Source organism: Triticum aestivum, chromosome 5D, assembly GCF_018294505.1.
Source record: "Triticum aestivum cultivar Chinese Spring chromosome 5D, IWGSC CS RefSeq v2.1, whole genome shotgun sequence".
In the NCBI taxonomy this organism is placed as follows: Eukaryota; Viridiplantae; Streptophyta; class Magnoliopsida; order Poales; family Poaceae; genus Triticum; species Triticum aestivum.
The window spans coordinates 271,299,373-271,314,977 of NC_057808.1; the positions used below are offsets into that span (position 1 = coordinate 271,299,373).

Below are 15,605 nucleotides of genomic sequence, written 5' to 3' on the forward strand. Positions count from 1 at the left end.
AGTGAATTTACTAAAATTGCAAGGCGGATACCTAGGGCAGCGTGCGGACGTGGAGTTTTGTTATTGTTTAGTTAATGTTTAAGTGAACTTTGTCCAACGGTTGCCGGCCATTTATGTTTAATTATATTTTATTATGTTCATTTCGGCCACATGTTTATCATTCACATTTTTCTTTGGACGCGGCATACATGGGTCGGTCTCCCGTCGGGCGCACCAGTCGATCTAAATCAAAAGGCGGACGCGCCCGTCCACCTGGCCGATCCAAATGGACGAAAAGCGGACAAAACACGCGTCCGTTTGGGTCGCCGTGTTGGAGTTGCTCTAATGGAACTACTTGCACATCATCATGGAGGTGGGAAGGTTGATAAAGATGGCCCCTCTAATGGCTTCCCGTGTTCAAATTTGACACTTTTCAGAATTCATTTTCTATATTTGAGTCATTAAGTGGAATTTTTGGTATTTAATGGATATAATTCAATTTAAAATACGAGTACATGAAACAATGCACAAAACTTTTTGAATATCATATTTAGAGTCTTACGTATATTTGTATGCCCTATAAAAGAAATGAAAAGAAATTTAAAAGATCTACTCCCTTCGTTCCAAAATAAATGACTCAACTTTGTACTAACTTTAGTACAAACTTGCAATAGTCAGTCACAAACATGCAATTTATTTGTTCTTAAGATTCTAGAAAATGAAAATGAGATCTGAAAAAGATGAAACTTGGCATAGTGTCATGATATGACCTTAGTATGCTGTGAAACAAATTAAAGGTTCGCAAAAGTTTTTATGTGCATTTTTTAGAAATTGAACTATCTCCAAGAAAAAATCGTGGTTTTGAGAGTGAATGCATCAAGTTTGAAGGCGAATTGACACTTCCTTCATAGTCCGACCTTGAAATTTTGTATACTCTCGACATACACCATAAAATCTTTCATGTTAAAATTTGGCACTTTTCAGAGCACATTTCCTATATCTAAGTCATTAAATGCATTTTTAGGCATTTAATAGATATAACTCAACATTTAAACTACAAGTACATGAAACACTACACAAAATTAATACTGATGGGCCGACGAATGGGGATCTGACAGCTAGGTGATGCAGGTTTTATCACTAGGGATCATACGTATTGGTGCTTTTACCGCTGCTGGAGGTGCAAGATATAATCACAACGTCGACCCACTATCCATTAAGATCTTGGCATGCAGGGATGCAACATGCTTTGCACAGGATAATGGTTATCAACAGGTGCACCTGGAGACAAATTGCAAAGAAATCTGGACTCTGGGCTTCTGTCTCAGATACTAGATCATATGTTTGCCATCTTCTTCGGGAGATGCGAGAGATAGTAAGTTCTTTTCAGGGATGTAAGCTTCTTTATGTTATTAGGCAAGCCAAAGCGGCAGCTCATTTGGTTGCAAAAGAAGCTTTAAACTTCGGACATTGTATTATGAATTACAGTGTAATCACTGGCTTTTTGGTTTGGGCTGTCCAAGGCAATATGCCTTCTCCAGATGGGGAATGTATCCGATGCACCCGCACTTGTGATGCTACCGGTGCACCATATGCCATAGAATATCTTGAAAAATCTGAAAAAAAAATTCTAGCATGTTAACACAACATCAATGTATGATATCACAAAATTTCATATAAAAAGTTGAAATATTTTTTGAGATACAAAAATGACAAATTTGACATCAGTGTGATAATGGGCCAAATCTAAAGCCCAAGTTATGTTATGTACCATTCAGTGTTGAATTTGTCATTTTTGTTTTTGGAGTTATGTTTTGACTTTTGACTTGAAATTTTGTGACAATCTATACTGATGTTGTGTAAGCGTGCTAATTTTTTTTAACATTTTAAAAGCACAATGTGAGTTTGGTGCACCGGTATCACCACAAGCTCCGGTGCACCAGATATTTTCCCTCTCCAGATGAATAAAGAGCCAAAGTGTGGAGAGTGTTAAACAAAAAGAGCTATGCACCAGGAAGAGGATTTGGAGCACCTTTGTGCTCCACACCCACTATATGAACATTAAGTTCAAAAAATATCGGGAAAATTCAAAAAAAATCCGGGTCTTTGGGATATGAAAGATGGGTGCCCAATCTACTCTTGTGTGAAGTTTCATGGAAAAATACAAGAAAGATGTATTCTCAATAATAAAGACAAAAAAATCTGTATGTATGAAAAGAAAAACAGTTTGAATGGATAGTAGGTCGGATTATATTTTCTTCACCACATATACATTTCCTAATATAATTTTACAAAACTTCGCATGAGAGTAGATTGGGCACCCAAGTTTAATATCTGTGTATTTTTCGCCACGTAGTTTCGGACTCTCGGCCCGGTCGATCTCTCCACGGCGCAGCCCACAAGGCGCGTGGGGGGTCACGGCTCCCGACCAATCCTTTCCGCCGCTCAGCTCGCTTCCTAGATCTCTCTTCCACAGGGGAAGTCGCCGAGGAGTAGGAGGGCGAGGGTATGGGGCGGGAGGTGTCGGAGAGCTGCGTTGATGGGGTGGTGATGGAGATGGTGGCTGCCTACTGCGGCCGCTTCTACGCCGCCAAGCCGGAGCTCGCCGCCGGTCGCATTGAGGCCATCGGCTTCCAGGTTGGCCATCAGCTCTCCGAGAGGTAAATCAAGAAACACTCCCTCCCATCTTCCCTGCTTGGATCCCCGTTTCTTTCTTGGCTGGATCTGTAATCTCTTGCTTTGACTCGCACCGATCCGTCACGTCTCACCCCGTACCAGATCATTAATTCCCTGTTCGTCAAGCGGTGGGAGCTAATTGCCCCCGATTTGGGGCCAACTGTGTATGCGGAGAAATCTTGAGTTCTCATTCACAAATTCTTGGAAGGATTTTAATATAGTATAGATAGGAGCTAATTGCCTGATTTGGTTGGTGCCAAGATCAAGCGGTGACCTGACCTCTTGCCTGGCAGTTCGTATTTTTGTTTCCTTGCAATCTACTGAATTCCTAGTACCTTGATTTTGGACTGCTCTGAAATTACCAAGCTAATTTGAGCCTGAGCATGGGTCAATCCAGTGATCTGCAAGATTATCTTCTCAAGTAGGACAATTTCATTGCCTATTTCTTGAAATTCCAGAATTTAAATAAGGTTACATCTAATTTGTTCAGAATTTATAACTTGGTAATGCTGAAGGTTCGTCTTCCAATGGGTTATGTTGATGCACTTGCTGAATATAGATAGATATATACAGTCTGGTACGTTACATCTGATGACTGAACACCATCGGCATCAATGCACTACTATTTGGTGTGACTAATATCAAACAACCCTGCATACCTAGCCATATGCAGTATTTTAGTTAATAAACCTACAAGTCACTCACTTTACAGGATACTTGTTATTTAGCAGAATCTCTTTGACCTGCACTATTGCACTTGTAGCAGATAATTTAAAGCAAGATGGACTTGTTCATGAGACAATCAAATTGACACTTTCTGTTCATATACAGGTACACGATGGAGCGCCCTCGATTTACTGATCATCTTGAGGCAATCAAATTTATTTGCAAAGATTTTTGGTCAGAACTGTTCAAGAAGCAGATTGACAATCTGAAAACAAATCATAGGGTAATTGAACAGATAACTAATACTCCATATTTCTGCTCATATTAGAACTTGATATCACTTGACTTGCATGCAGGGTACCTTCGTTCTTCAAGATAACCATTTCCGGTGGCTTACTCGTGTTTCTCTAGATCCAGCAGTAGAGAGCACTGATGCAACTGAGAATGACTCTGGGTCATTGGGTGATTCTGCAGCCCAAACAACAAGCATGCTTTTATATTTCCCATGTGGGTTAATAAGAGGTGCTCTCACAAACTTGGGAATTCCGTGTGCTGTCTCTGCAGATATGTCAAACCTTCCAGCATGTGAGTTGAACCATTCTTCTCCATGATCTTTTTACTATTTAATTATGCGATTTAAAAAAGGAGGTTACACGATCCATTGGATAGTATTTCGAAGAACCTGTCACTCACCATACTTAGCACATACCCAGAGTAATACAAGTATGTCTTCTCCTTGATCCATAGCTTGCAATTATTTGTGAGTTTGATTCAAAATACACCATACATTCTTTCACATCTTGCGACCTGAAATCTAGTGGCATGGAGCTAGTTTAATGTAGCTCAGCACTTGTTGATACACATAAACTATATCAATCGTGGACCAGTATCTGCTTGAGTTCGTTTGGTCGTTCAACAATATAGAATGCATTTGTTTCATGTCTGCCTTTCCAGAGTAATTTCAGCAGTCTTTGCAAAACTTTTTCCTTCTGATGTTCCTTCAATTGAAATCTGAAAGTAATGCTCCCTTTTTGAATATTTCAAACATCCTGGAAAGACACGGTTTTTATGTATGTTTAAGCTATTCATTAATAAAGTCAGCACCTATTGTATGCATTTGGAAGGACATCACATCACATTCTCTCTTCTTTATTTTGCAGTCCAGATTCCCCCCCTTCTTTTTTAATTTACATTTGGAGTTGAACATGCCAATCAGTTTTATATTTCCATCCACCACTTCATAAAGTCCGCATTTTGTGGTCTCTGACAAATACACGATTTATCATTCAACAGGTTCTTTTGTGGTGCGCATAAAGACATGATCTGCGAGAAATAGAACAAGTCAGATATGAATGCCGGCCTGTGGTTCAAGTATTTTGGACGGTAAACTAAGAATGTTCAGATATTTTACTTGACTGTATTGTAGTGTTCCTCTATGGTCAAATTTCAAATATTTGTTGTTATTCTGTGATGCAAGGTACTGTAAAATATTTGGTCTGGCGAATGCACGTAGCTATCCAATTTTTCATCTGACCGTGTTGGTTTCTTTTTATTGTCACATGATAGTTTGGATGTTACTTACCGAAACTCTTAAGCTGTGTACTTACTACTACATCCATCGCACGGTAGAAAGGAAAGATGGACATGCTGGGGTTGGTCAATGCCATCGTGGATAAGGGTCCTTAAAATGACTTGCTGCTATTTAAATGCCTTCGAAGCAGATAACTACCCACATATTTTCCAGCATGGCCTACTGTTGCACGGGCATGATCACGCCCTTAGCCAGATACGCCATCTGGTTCAAGTGATTCGGCCACCTTTAGCTCTGTTTCGTGGTTCAAATCCGCAACCACCATCACCCTTATAGCTGTCTGAGTTCGCTCTCCAGCTTTGAAATCGTGTGCAGCTTGCAGGCTACTCATAGGTGCCACAGTATCATTGGGATGATGAAGCGACATTTGACATGAGTGTTGGATCATGTGGCACAACTAAAGAACATCACCGGGAGCCTGTTGCTAGTAGGTTCCCGGTGCCTCCTGTTCCCAAACAAGGGTGTTTATTTTCCCACCATCATATGTAATTCTTAGACTCCAAACAAAAACGTATTTATGTTTCACAAGACTAGTTACTTGGAAAAACCAACGTAGGCTACAAGAGGCAGAAGGGTGAGCAGAGGAGAACATGAGACATATATATATGCAGAGAAGATGACGAAAGGTGAGAGAGCCTTGCAACAGCGGTTGATATTGTCTATTGAACAGAGCTAAAGTAGTGTAGTTAGTACAACGGGGCTAGGACTAACATGTGCACATGTTTTCTTGTGCACTCACAATCCTTGAGACAAAAAAACCTGAATCTTGTTCATTCAAGTGAAAATATTTTCCTTTTTCTAGAACACTCGGTGACGGTACCTAGCATCTTCTATATTTTACAACTGGTTTTACCAAAGTTCATGAAAACGTAAACTAACAACCATTTATGCGCTGGAGGGACCGTTTTGTCTTTTGTGCTGAAGCTGTTTATACATCACATGCCAAAACCGATGAAATCAATTGGCATTACTTGATGTGGCTGGAAGCACATGTGAAGAAATGATGTTGTATTTGCGAGTGAGTTGAAATGTTACTCCAAAGAAGCACCACCTCCCTTTCAAAATGACCAACGAACCAGAACCCCAAAGGAGCTCTGTACAATGGGCTTCTCAACCGTTCCAATCCATGAGTACTAACTAATTCCTATTAATTTGCGGTGGCTATGCCAAGATCACGACGAGTGCACTTCATGGCTGTAAGAACTTACTAAAAATACATTAATTTGTAGTTTACTCAGGAAGACAAATTAGTGGCCCAAAAAGTGAAACATAACTCTATTTTGATACACATATTTTCTTTGTGTACAACACAACTAAAGACGAAGATCATAATACAAGTAATATGTTTTTAGTAGAGCATGGTAAGGCCATAGGTCCCTGTAGCTTCTGTCACTTGAGCATCATTACAAATACTATAATTATGTGTCTTGGTCACCGTGCCGAAAATAATACACCTTACATAAAGGAATGGAGGGAGTAGTAGGTATTACAATCATTCATGCTATGCAAATTAAATCATCTCTTAACCTTCTGCACCCAAACCCCGCATTGTCATGGTATATCATGTTGTGTGTCGAACGGTTGTCAGGCACTCCAATCCTTTTCGAATCCGTTCTTCAGACGATCTGACTCACTGGTGAGAGGTTGGTTATTGATCCACTGCCACTTAAGGCCTTGGAAGGCCATATTTTCCACCGGGGCGTTTGCATTGCACCAGCATGATCACACCCTTACGGATTTACCATCTGGCTCAAGAGATTCAGCCATCTTCAGTTCTGTTTCGCGGTTCAGATCTGCAACCACTTGAGCCCTTAGAGCAGGCCGAGTTCGCTATCCAGCTATAGCATTCTGGGCAACATGCTGGCTACTCGTAGGCACCACCACAACATGGGAATGATCAAGAGGCACCCGTGGAAAGTGTTGGATCAGACGGCAGAACTGCAGAAGATCATAAAAATCATGTACTCCCTCCGTTCCAAATTACTCGTTGCAGAAATGGATGTATCTAGAACTAAAATACATCTAAAAACATCCATAATTGCGACAAGTAATTTGAAACGGAGGGAGTAGCTACTAGGTTCCCGGTGCCTCCTGTTCCCAACCAAAGGGTGTTTATTTTCCCACCATCATATGTAATTGGACTCCAAACAAACATATACACGTTTGAGAACACCAGTTACCCGAGAGGCCAACGTAGACTACCGAGGCAGAAAGGTGAGCAGAAGAGAGTAGATATATATGCAAAGAAGGTGAGAGCCTCACAACAGCGGTTGGTATGGGTCTATTGAAAAAAGCTAAGGTAGTGTAGTTAGTGCAAGGGACGTGTACTTTTTCTTGGTCGTTCACTATCCTCAAGACAAAGTCCCTGGATCTTGTTTCTTCAAGTGAAGATTTCTTCTTCTTTCTAGAACATGCAGTGATGATACTGAGTCTATTGAACAACCGAGTTGAATGTCACTGCACTCTGCAAAGAAGTGGTACCCATCTGTCAAATTGACATGTGACCCAGACCCGGCAAAGAAAACTATACAATGAGCTTCTCGACCGCTCCATCCATAAGTACTTTGTACTTCCCCCGTTCACAAATATAAGATGTTCTAAATTTTTTCTAAATGAGATGTATATAGACACATTTTAGTGTATTCGTTCACTTATTTCAACCCATATGTAGTTCATATTGAAATATCTCAAACATCTTATAATTCGGAACGGAGGGAGTATTAATTTGCGGTGGGCTATAGTACAACCACGAACGAGTGCGGTATTTTTGCTATAAGAGCTTATTAAAAATCACTAATTTGTAGTTTGCACAAAAAGTCTGGCGTGGCTCCGCGGGACCAGCGCATCCACCTCCTGTTGGCTCATCTCCCCGGTGGGTGTGTTTAGTTGTGGTCGTGTGGTGGTTCGTCACTAGTTGGTTATGGCTCTGGTGTTATTTGCGGTTCGGCTTGCACTGCTCGAGGATGCATCTCTAGCTCCCTCGGTAATGGTTGGCTTCATCTCCAGGGCTCAGTGCGCTCTTCTGCCTCCTCTGGATTGTTAGCTCACTCTTATGGCCTGGGTGGAGGCAGGTCCGACGATGTTAGACAGGTGGCCTCGTCGCTCTCGGTGATGTTGGGTCGTCTATTCTCGTGCAAGTGGTTTGGCTCAAGAGTTGTGACAAAACTGTCCCTATGATGTTTGTGTTCCATCCGTCGTCATGGTTGTTGAGTGTGGGTCGTGTTGCTGCAGATGTCTTCTAGGTTGCAGTAGATGATTCTCGCTTCCATGCCTTGTGTTGAATTTTTTGCTCTAGTCTAGGTTGCGTTTTGTCGTCTTGTTCTCGGATTGCCGACTTTTCGGGTTGATAATCCTTTTGTTGGTTAGCTTTGTTTGTTAAGTCGGACCTCTATGGCATTGTATGAGCCGTGTCTTTTTTGACGTTGGATCATCTTCGTTCTTAATGAATACACATCCAGCTCTTCTACTTGGTTCTAAAGAAAACAAAAAATTATGTGGCTGAGACAGGAAAAGACTTTTTTGCAAAAAAGAGAGGAAAAGACTATTCTATTTTGATCCACATATTTTATTTGTGCACAACACAGTTGAAAAGATATACTGTTGATAAAACTTTGTATGTCAATGTATATAATCATTTCAAAAATATTGAGGATTTTTTTTCCTAAAAAGAGCTCATTGTAGCTCAGGCTCCATTTCCACGTTTCAGATCATGGGCATCTTTTTGAAAATTGAATGCCCTCCAAAGTTAATGTGTGTATTTTGTTTTTATAAACAATGGAAGAAAATATTGCTAATAAGGGAAGACATGTTGTTTCTTGCAAAAAAAGAGAGAAGGTAAGACATGCTGTATAGGCCCTACTGTATACGCATTTTTTCAAAAAAAAAGCACGATCTATTCTTAAAGTTCGCTGCAAGTGCAAAGCAGCCAAAACGTAATAAAAATTACATTGAAGTTCCATATTAGTTGGTGTTCTGCCAAAATATGAAATCCTAATTTGCTACTATTTCTCCCGATCAAGACCGCCGGAGCAAGATGCGTACGTCAACAGGTTTCAATGGTGGAAATTACTTTGCTTGAGAGATATCGGATGGGGGCCACCAAATAAATTGTGTTTAGTTATTTAATCTGTACTGGTTACCTGCTAAAATAAAGCACATGATCAGATTTGATTCTTTACTTGTTAGGTCGACAGTTAGAGACATAGAGAAGCTTTTGCATGGTCAACTTCTTAGCCAAGTTAGCTATACTAGTATATATAGTCCTTGAAATGTCTTGTAAAAGGAGGTTATATTTTGAAGTTTTAGGTTATATTTTCTTCAGATTAGACAACATGTGTATCGTCTATTAAGCGGCTCTCTTTGGGTGCCGTTATTATTTATTTTGTGTGAATTTTCTGCGTGAAAGTGGCACTTGGCTTGGGGTCCTTCGTTTTTGACGGGTTGCGTGCTGGTTACGTCTACTACGGCGGGAGGTTCTTCGTGTGTCGAGGAATTATCCGTTGGTCGTTGTTACCCCAACTTTAGGTTACACATACTACTCGTGTAATTGAGTATAATTTTTTATCGGTGGATCTTGAAGGTTGTTGCATTGTAAAAGATCGGGCCAAATCAGCGCCACGGCCGATGTCGTGCCTATATCATCAGGTGGCAGGCACGACCGAGAATATTGCCAGAATGTCGTGGCTAGTAGGTTCCAGGTGCCTCATGTTCCCAAATAAGGATGTTTATTTTCCCACCATCATATGCACTCCCTCGGTCCTATAATGTAAAACTTTTTTGGCACTGGAGTAATTCGTAGACTCGAAACAAACATATGTATCAGAGAGTGGATATATGCAGAGAAAGATGATCAAAGGTAAGAGCCTCACAACAACGGTTGGTACGAGTCTGTTGAACAAAGCTAAAGTAGTGTAGTCAGTGTAAGAGCAACTCTAGCAGACCCTGCATCCTCCCCACCCGCAAAACGTCTTTGCGGGTCGCGGAAAAATGTCTTTGCGGGTCGGCGCGGACGGCCGCAGTTGCAGACCCCGCATAATGGACCCGTAAAAAAGATATTTCCAGAATATGCTTTTTTACGGGTTGGGGTTGCGGCGTCTGATCTGGCGCATCTCCTCCCGGCCCGCAAAACTTAAATTTGTAACTTAATTTGATCTAGCATATTGCATTGCTTTGTTTTATAAATAACAACATTGGATACACAAAGCATCACCAAATCTTTGCTAGAATAGCAAGACCAAAGAAAACAAGAACTACAAGTATGCATTTTAGAAGATTTCCAATTTCCATAACTGCTCCCACTAGTTGGACTAATATCTTCTCCATGCATTCGTTGTTGATCTGCGGATTCTTGATTTTGCATTCTTCTTTCTTCATCTTTGGTTTGAAAGAAGTAGATGTTGCTTCCCCTCTAGTTCCACATGCAGCCGCATCATTGCCTTCGATTGTGCTAAGGAGTGCACTAACATCTATTAAATTTCTTTCTATCAACAAATCAATGTATTGCCCTTCCCAAAACCAAAATGAGCATCATTCGTCCTACACAAAAGAATGAGCAAGCTCGAAGTGAGCCACCGCAATTTAGCTAAAGAATGAACTGTGAAACGAGCTACCGCAAGTGCACGTACCCCGTCGTTTTCGCATTTGAAGAACACCCATCCGGGGTGCTTCGGCGTGCTCGAAGTGAGCCGCAACACTTTCCGCGTGCAGTTGTCGCACTCTATGAGCGGCATCGGCAAGCCACACAGACGCTGCGCGAGCGCCGAGCCCGGTGGACGGCCGGACGAGTCCATGCCCGCAAACCTTCGGCGACGGCGGGCGGACAAACTCGCACCTGCATGCGACGATGCGCCCTTGCCTGGGCTGCGGGAGAGGCTCCCCGACCACTCCATCGCTTGGGGCAGCAACCGGCGGCCGGAAAAAGCCAAATCCAGCGGCCCGCGATGAGGTGTCGCAGATCTGCAAATCCGGCGGCCCACTGACGCAGGGGGGGGGGAGGGGGGAGGCCTCGTGCGCGTGGCGGCCTTCCGGCGTGCTCCTGCCGGCTGCGGTCGCCGGAATCTTTGGCGGCGGCCGGCGGCGGCGCGAGAGGGGAGAGGAGAGATGGTTGGTGGGAGAATGCGCGGGATGAAATGTCCCCCATCAACCGCTTCCGCTTATATGCAGGGCACCGCAGCCGCGAGGGGGAAACCCGCGTTTTCCCGGGTTGGGCTCGGGATTTTGCCGCGCCCCCTAAATTTTTTTGCGGGCCGGGGCGGGATGCGGTGTCTGATCGGGCGGGTTTTTCTGCCCGGGCCCGCATTTTGGCGGTTATTTTATGGGTCGGGGCGGGATGCGGGGTCTGCTAGAGTTGCTCTAAGGGGCCTAGGGTAACATATGCACATGTGTGTACTTTAGATAATTGTTTCTTGCTCAACCCTGAAGACAAAAAAACCTGGATCTTGTTTTTTCAAGTGAAAATATTTTCCTTTTTCTAGAACATGCAGTGATTATACCGAGCATCTTTTATATTATACAACTGGTATTACCAAACATGATGGAAGCGCAAACTCACAACAATTTATACGCTGGAGAGACCGTTTTGTTTTTTTGCGCTGAAGCTATTTATAAATCACATGCAAAAACCCATGAAATCAAGGGGCATTACTTGAATGTGATTGCGAGCACGTGTCAAGAAATGATTATCACCGAAAAAAATGATTAAGAGAGCTGTACTTGCGAGAGAGCAGAATGTTACTCCAAAGAAGCACCACGTCCCTTAAATGACCAACAACCCAGAACCCCACAACGAGTTCTATACAAGGGCGGGCTTCTCGACCGTTCCATCCCTGAGCACTTTGTATTAATTTGCGGTGGCTAGATCACGACGAGTGGAGTAATTTGGCTCTTCATGTCTGTAAGAACTTATTAAAAATAAATTTATTTGTAGTTTGCTCAGCAAGACAAATTTGTGGCTCAAATCGTTGTGGACAAGACAACTGAAAACGGAGGCCATTTAGTACAAGTAATACGTTCTTAGTGGAGCATGTTAGCTTCTGCCACTTCTGCATCATTACAGATCGTAGGTATTACAATCATTCATGCTATGCAAGTTAAATCATCTCTTAACCTTATCCACCCAAACCCCACCCTAGCCTAATTGCCATGGTATATCGTGTTGTGCACGTGGTGTGATTTCTTCAAATCATTCAAAAAAGTAAAAGATTCTCCAGACAATCCTTCTTGCACTTGTTTTTCGGACAATTTGACTCACAAATGAGAGGCTTCTAAATGGTGCAGTACCACTTAAGGCCTTGGAACCACATGATCGCCCGCATATTTTCCACCAGGGCGTTTGCATTGCACCGGCAGGATCACACCCTTGACTGATATGCCATCTGGTTTAAGAGATTCAGTCATCCTGAGTTCTGTTTCGCGGTTCAGATCCACAACCACCTGATCTCTTACTGTCCGCCGAGTTAGCTATCCAGCAATGAAAATCAGGGCAACCTGCTAGCTACTCGTAGGCACCACTGCATGATGGGGATGATGAAGAGGCGCCCGAGGGCATTGTTGGATCTGGCGGCACAATTTGATCACAGCGTCAGAATTATGTAGCTAGTAGGTTCCCAATGCCTCCTATTCCCAAACCAAGGGTGTTTATTTTCCCACCATCATATATGATTCGACTCCAAACAAACGTATATGTCATCCGGAAAGACCAACGTAGGCTACAAGAGGCAGATGGGTGAGTGGAGGAGAATATAAAAGAGTAGATGTATTATATATGCAGAGAAGGTGAGAGCCTCTCAACAACGGTCGGTGTGAGTCTACTGAACTAAACTAAAGAAGTGTAGCTAGTGCAAGGGACGTGGGACGCAGCGATTCGGTGCCCGAGCTCAGATGCTCCCGAAATCGCTGGCGTTCCTTTCGTGGCTTGGGGTTCGCATATTTTGGTCTGACACATCTGCGGCGAGGCAGCAAAAAAAGGGCTACGGTTCGTATACAGTAGCGAACAGTGCGGGTATGTGGGCCCAAATGGTATGGGTGGACGGCTGGCCGTCCCCGGGTTTCCTGGTCATGTACTTGAGCCATACTGTTCCGAAACACCATAGAGGAAATCTATCCGCCCCCGCACGGTCTCTCCCGTCGTTCCTCGGCGAAGATCCTTCTACGACCAGGGGAGGCTTGTTAGGGAACGTAGTAATTTTAAAAAAATTCCTACGCACACGCAAGATCATGGTGATGCATAGCAACGAGAGGGGAGAGTGTTGTCTAGGTACCCTTGTAGACCGTAAGCGGAAGCATTATGACAACACGGTTGATGTAGTCGTACGTCTTCATGATCGACCGATCTTAGCACCGAAGGTACGGCACCTCCGCGATCTGCACACGTTTGGCTCGGTGACGTCCCACGAACTCACGATCCAGTAGAGTGTCGGGGAAGAGCTTCATCAGCACGACGGCGTGATGACGGTGATGATGAAGCTATCGGCGCAGGGCTTCGCCTAAGCACTACGACGATATGACCGAGGTGGATTATGGTTCCTACATATTACGAAGATCTTTATCTGTCAAACCGCATAACAACATACGTTGTTCCCTTTGTCATCGGTATGTTACTTGCCCGAGATTTGATCGTCGGTATCTCAATACCTAGTTCAATCTCGTTACCGGCAAGTCTCTTTACTCATTCCGTAATGCATCATCCCGTAACTAACTCATTAGTCACATTGCTTGCAAGGCTTATAGTGATGTGCATTACCGAGGGCCGAGAGATACCTCTCCGACAATCGGAGTGACAAATCCTAATCTCGATATATGCCAACTCAACAAGTACCATCAGAGACACCTGTAGAGCACCTTTATAATCACCCAGTTACGTTGTGACGTTTGGTAGCACACAAAGTGTTCCTCCGGTATTCGGGAGTTGCATAACCTCATAGTCATAGGAACATGTATAAGTCATGAAGAAATCAATAGCAACATACTAAACGATCAAGTGCTAAGCTAACGGAATGGGTCAAGTCAATCACATCATTCTCTAATGATGTGATCCCGTTAATCAAATGACGACACATGTCTTAGGAAACTTAACCATCTTTAATTAACGAGCTAGTCTAGTAGAGGCAAACTAGTGGCACTCTATTTGTCTATGTATTCACACATGTACTAAGTTTCCGGTTAATACAATTCTAGCATGAATAATAAACATTTATCATGATATAAGGAAATATAAATAACAACTTTATTATTGCCTCTAGGGCATATTTTCTTCAGTCTCCCACTTGCACTAGAGTCAATAATCTAGATTACACAGTAATGATTCTAACACCCATGGAGTCCTGGTGCTGATCATGTTTTGCTCGTGAGAGAGGCTTAGTCAACGGGTCTGCAACATTCAGATATGTATGTATCTTACAAATCTCTATGTCTCCCTCCATGACTTGACCGCGGATGGAATTGAAGCGTCTCTTGATGTGCTTGGTTCTCTTGTGAAATCTGGATTCCTTTGCCAAGGCAATTGCACCAGTATTATCACAAAAGATTTTCATTGGACCCGATGCACTAGGTATGACACCTAGATCGGATATGAACTCCTTCATCCAGACTCCTTCATTTGCTGCTTCCGAAGCAGCTATGTACTCCGCTTCACACGTAGACCCGCCACGACGCTTTGCTTATAACTGCACCAACTGACAGCTCCACCGTTCAATATAAACACGTATCCGGTTTGCGACTTAGAGTCATCCGGATCAGTGTCAAAGCTTGCATCGACGTAACCATTTACGACGAGCTCTTTGTCACATCCATAAACGAGAAACATATCCTTAGTCCTTTTCAGGTATTTCAGGATGTTCTTGACCGCTGTCCAGTGATCCACTCCTGGATTACTTTGGTACCTCCCTGCTAAACTAATAGCAAGGCACACATCAGGTCTGGTACACAGCATTGCATACATGATAGAGCCTATGGCTGAAGCATAGGGAACACCTTTCATTTTCTCTCTATCTTCTGCAGTGGTCGGGCATTGAGTCTGACTCAACTTCACACCTTGTAACACAGGCAAGAACCCTTTCTTTGCTTGATCCATTTTGAACTTCTTCAAAACTTTATCAAGGTATGTGCTTTGTGAAAGTCCAATTAAGCGTCTTGATCTATCTGTATAGATCTTGATGCCCAATATATAAGCAGCTTCACCGAGGTCTTTCATTGAAAAACTCTTATTCAAATATCCTTTTATGCTATCCAGAAATTATATATCATTTCCAATCAACAATATGTCATCCACATATAATATTAGAAATGCTACAGAGCTCCCACTCACTTTCTTGTAAATACAGGCTTCTCCAAAAGTCTGTATAAAACCATATGCTTTGATCACACTATCAAAACGTTTATTCCAACTCCGAGATGCTTGCACTAGTCCATAAATGGATCGCTGGAGCTTGCACACTTTGTTAGCATCCTTAGCATCGATAAAACCTTCAGGTTGCATCATATACAACTCTTCTTCCAGAAATCCATTCAGGAATGCAGTCTTTACATCCATTTGCCAAATTTCATAATCATAAAATGCGGCAATTGCTAACATGATTCGGACGGACTTAAGCATCGCTACGGGTGAGAACGTCTCATCGTAGTCAACTCCTTGAACTTGTCGAAAACCTTTCGCAACAAGTCGAGCTTTGTAGACAGTAACATTGCCGTCAGTGTT

At 42.8% G+C, this 15,605-nt stretch overlaps 1 protein-coding gene across 1 annotated transcript; it reads left to right on the forward strand.

Moving 5' to 3' along the window:
* The first annotated feature begins 2,333 nt into the window (after positions 1 to 2,333).
* LOC123120812 (trafficking protein particle complex subunit 6b) lies at positions 2,334 to 4,849 on the forward strand. Its single transcript, XM_044540804.1, has 4 exons — positions 2,334 to 2,639; positions 3,487 to 3,604; positions 3,678 to 3,906; positions 4,615 to 4,849. Exons 1-4 carry the CDS (start codon positions 2,488 to 2,490, stop codon positions 4,641 to 4,643), a joined length of 528 nt encoding a protein of 175 aa, XP_044396739.1. The 5' UTR covers positions 2,334 to 2,487; the 3' UTR covers positions 4,644 to 4,849.
* The last annotated feature ends 10,756 nt before the right edge of the window (positions 4,850 to 15,605 follow it).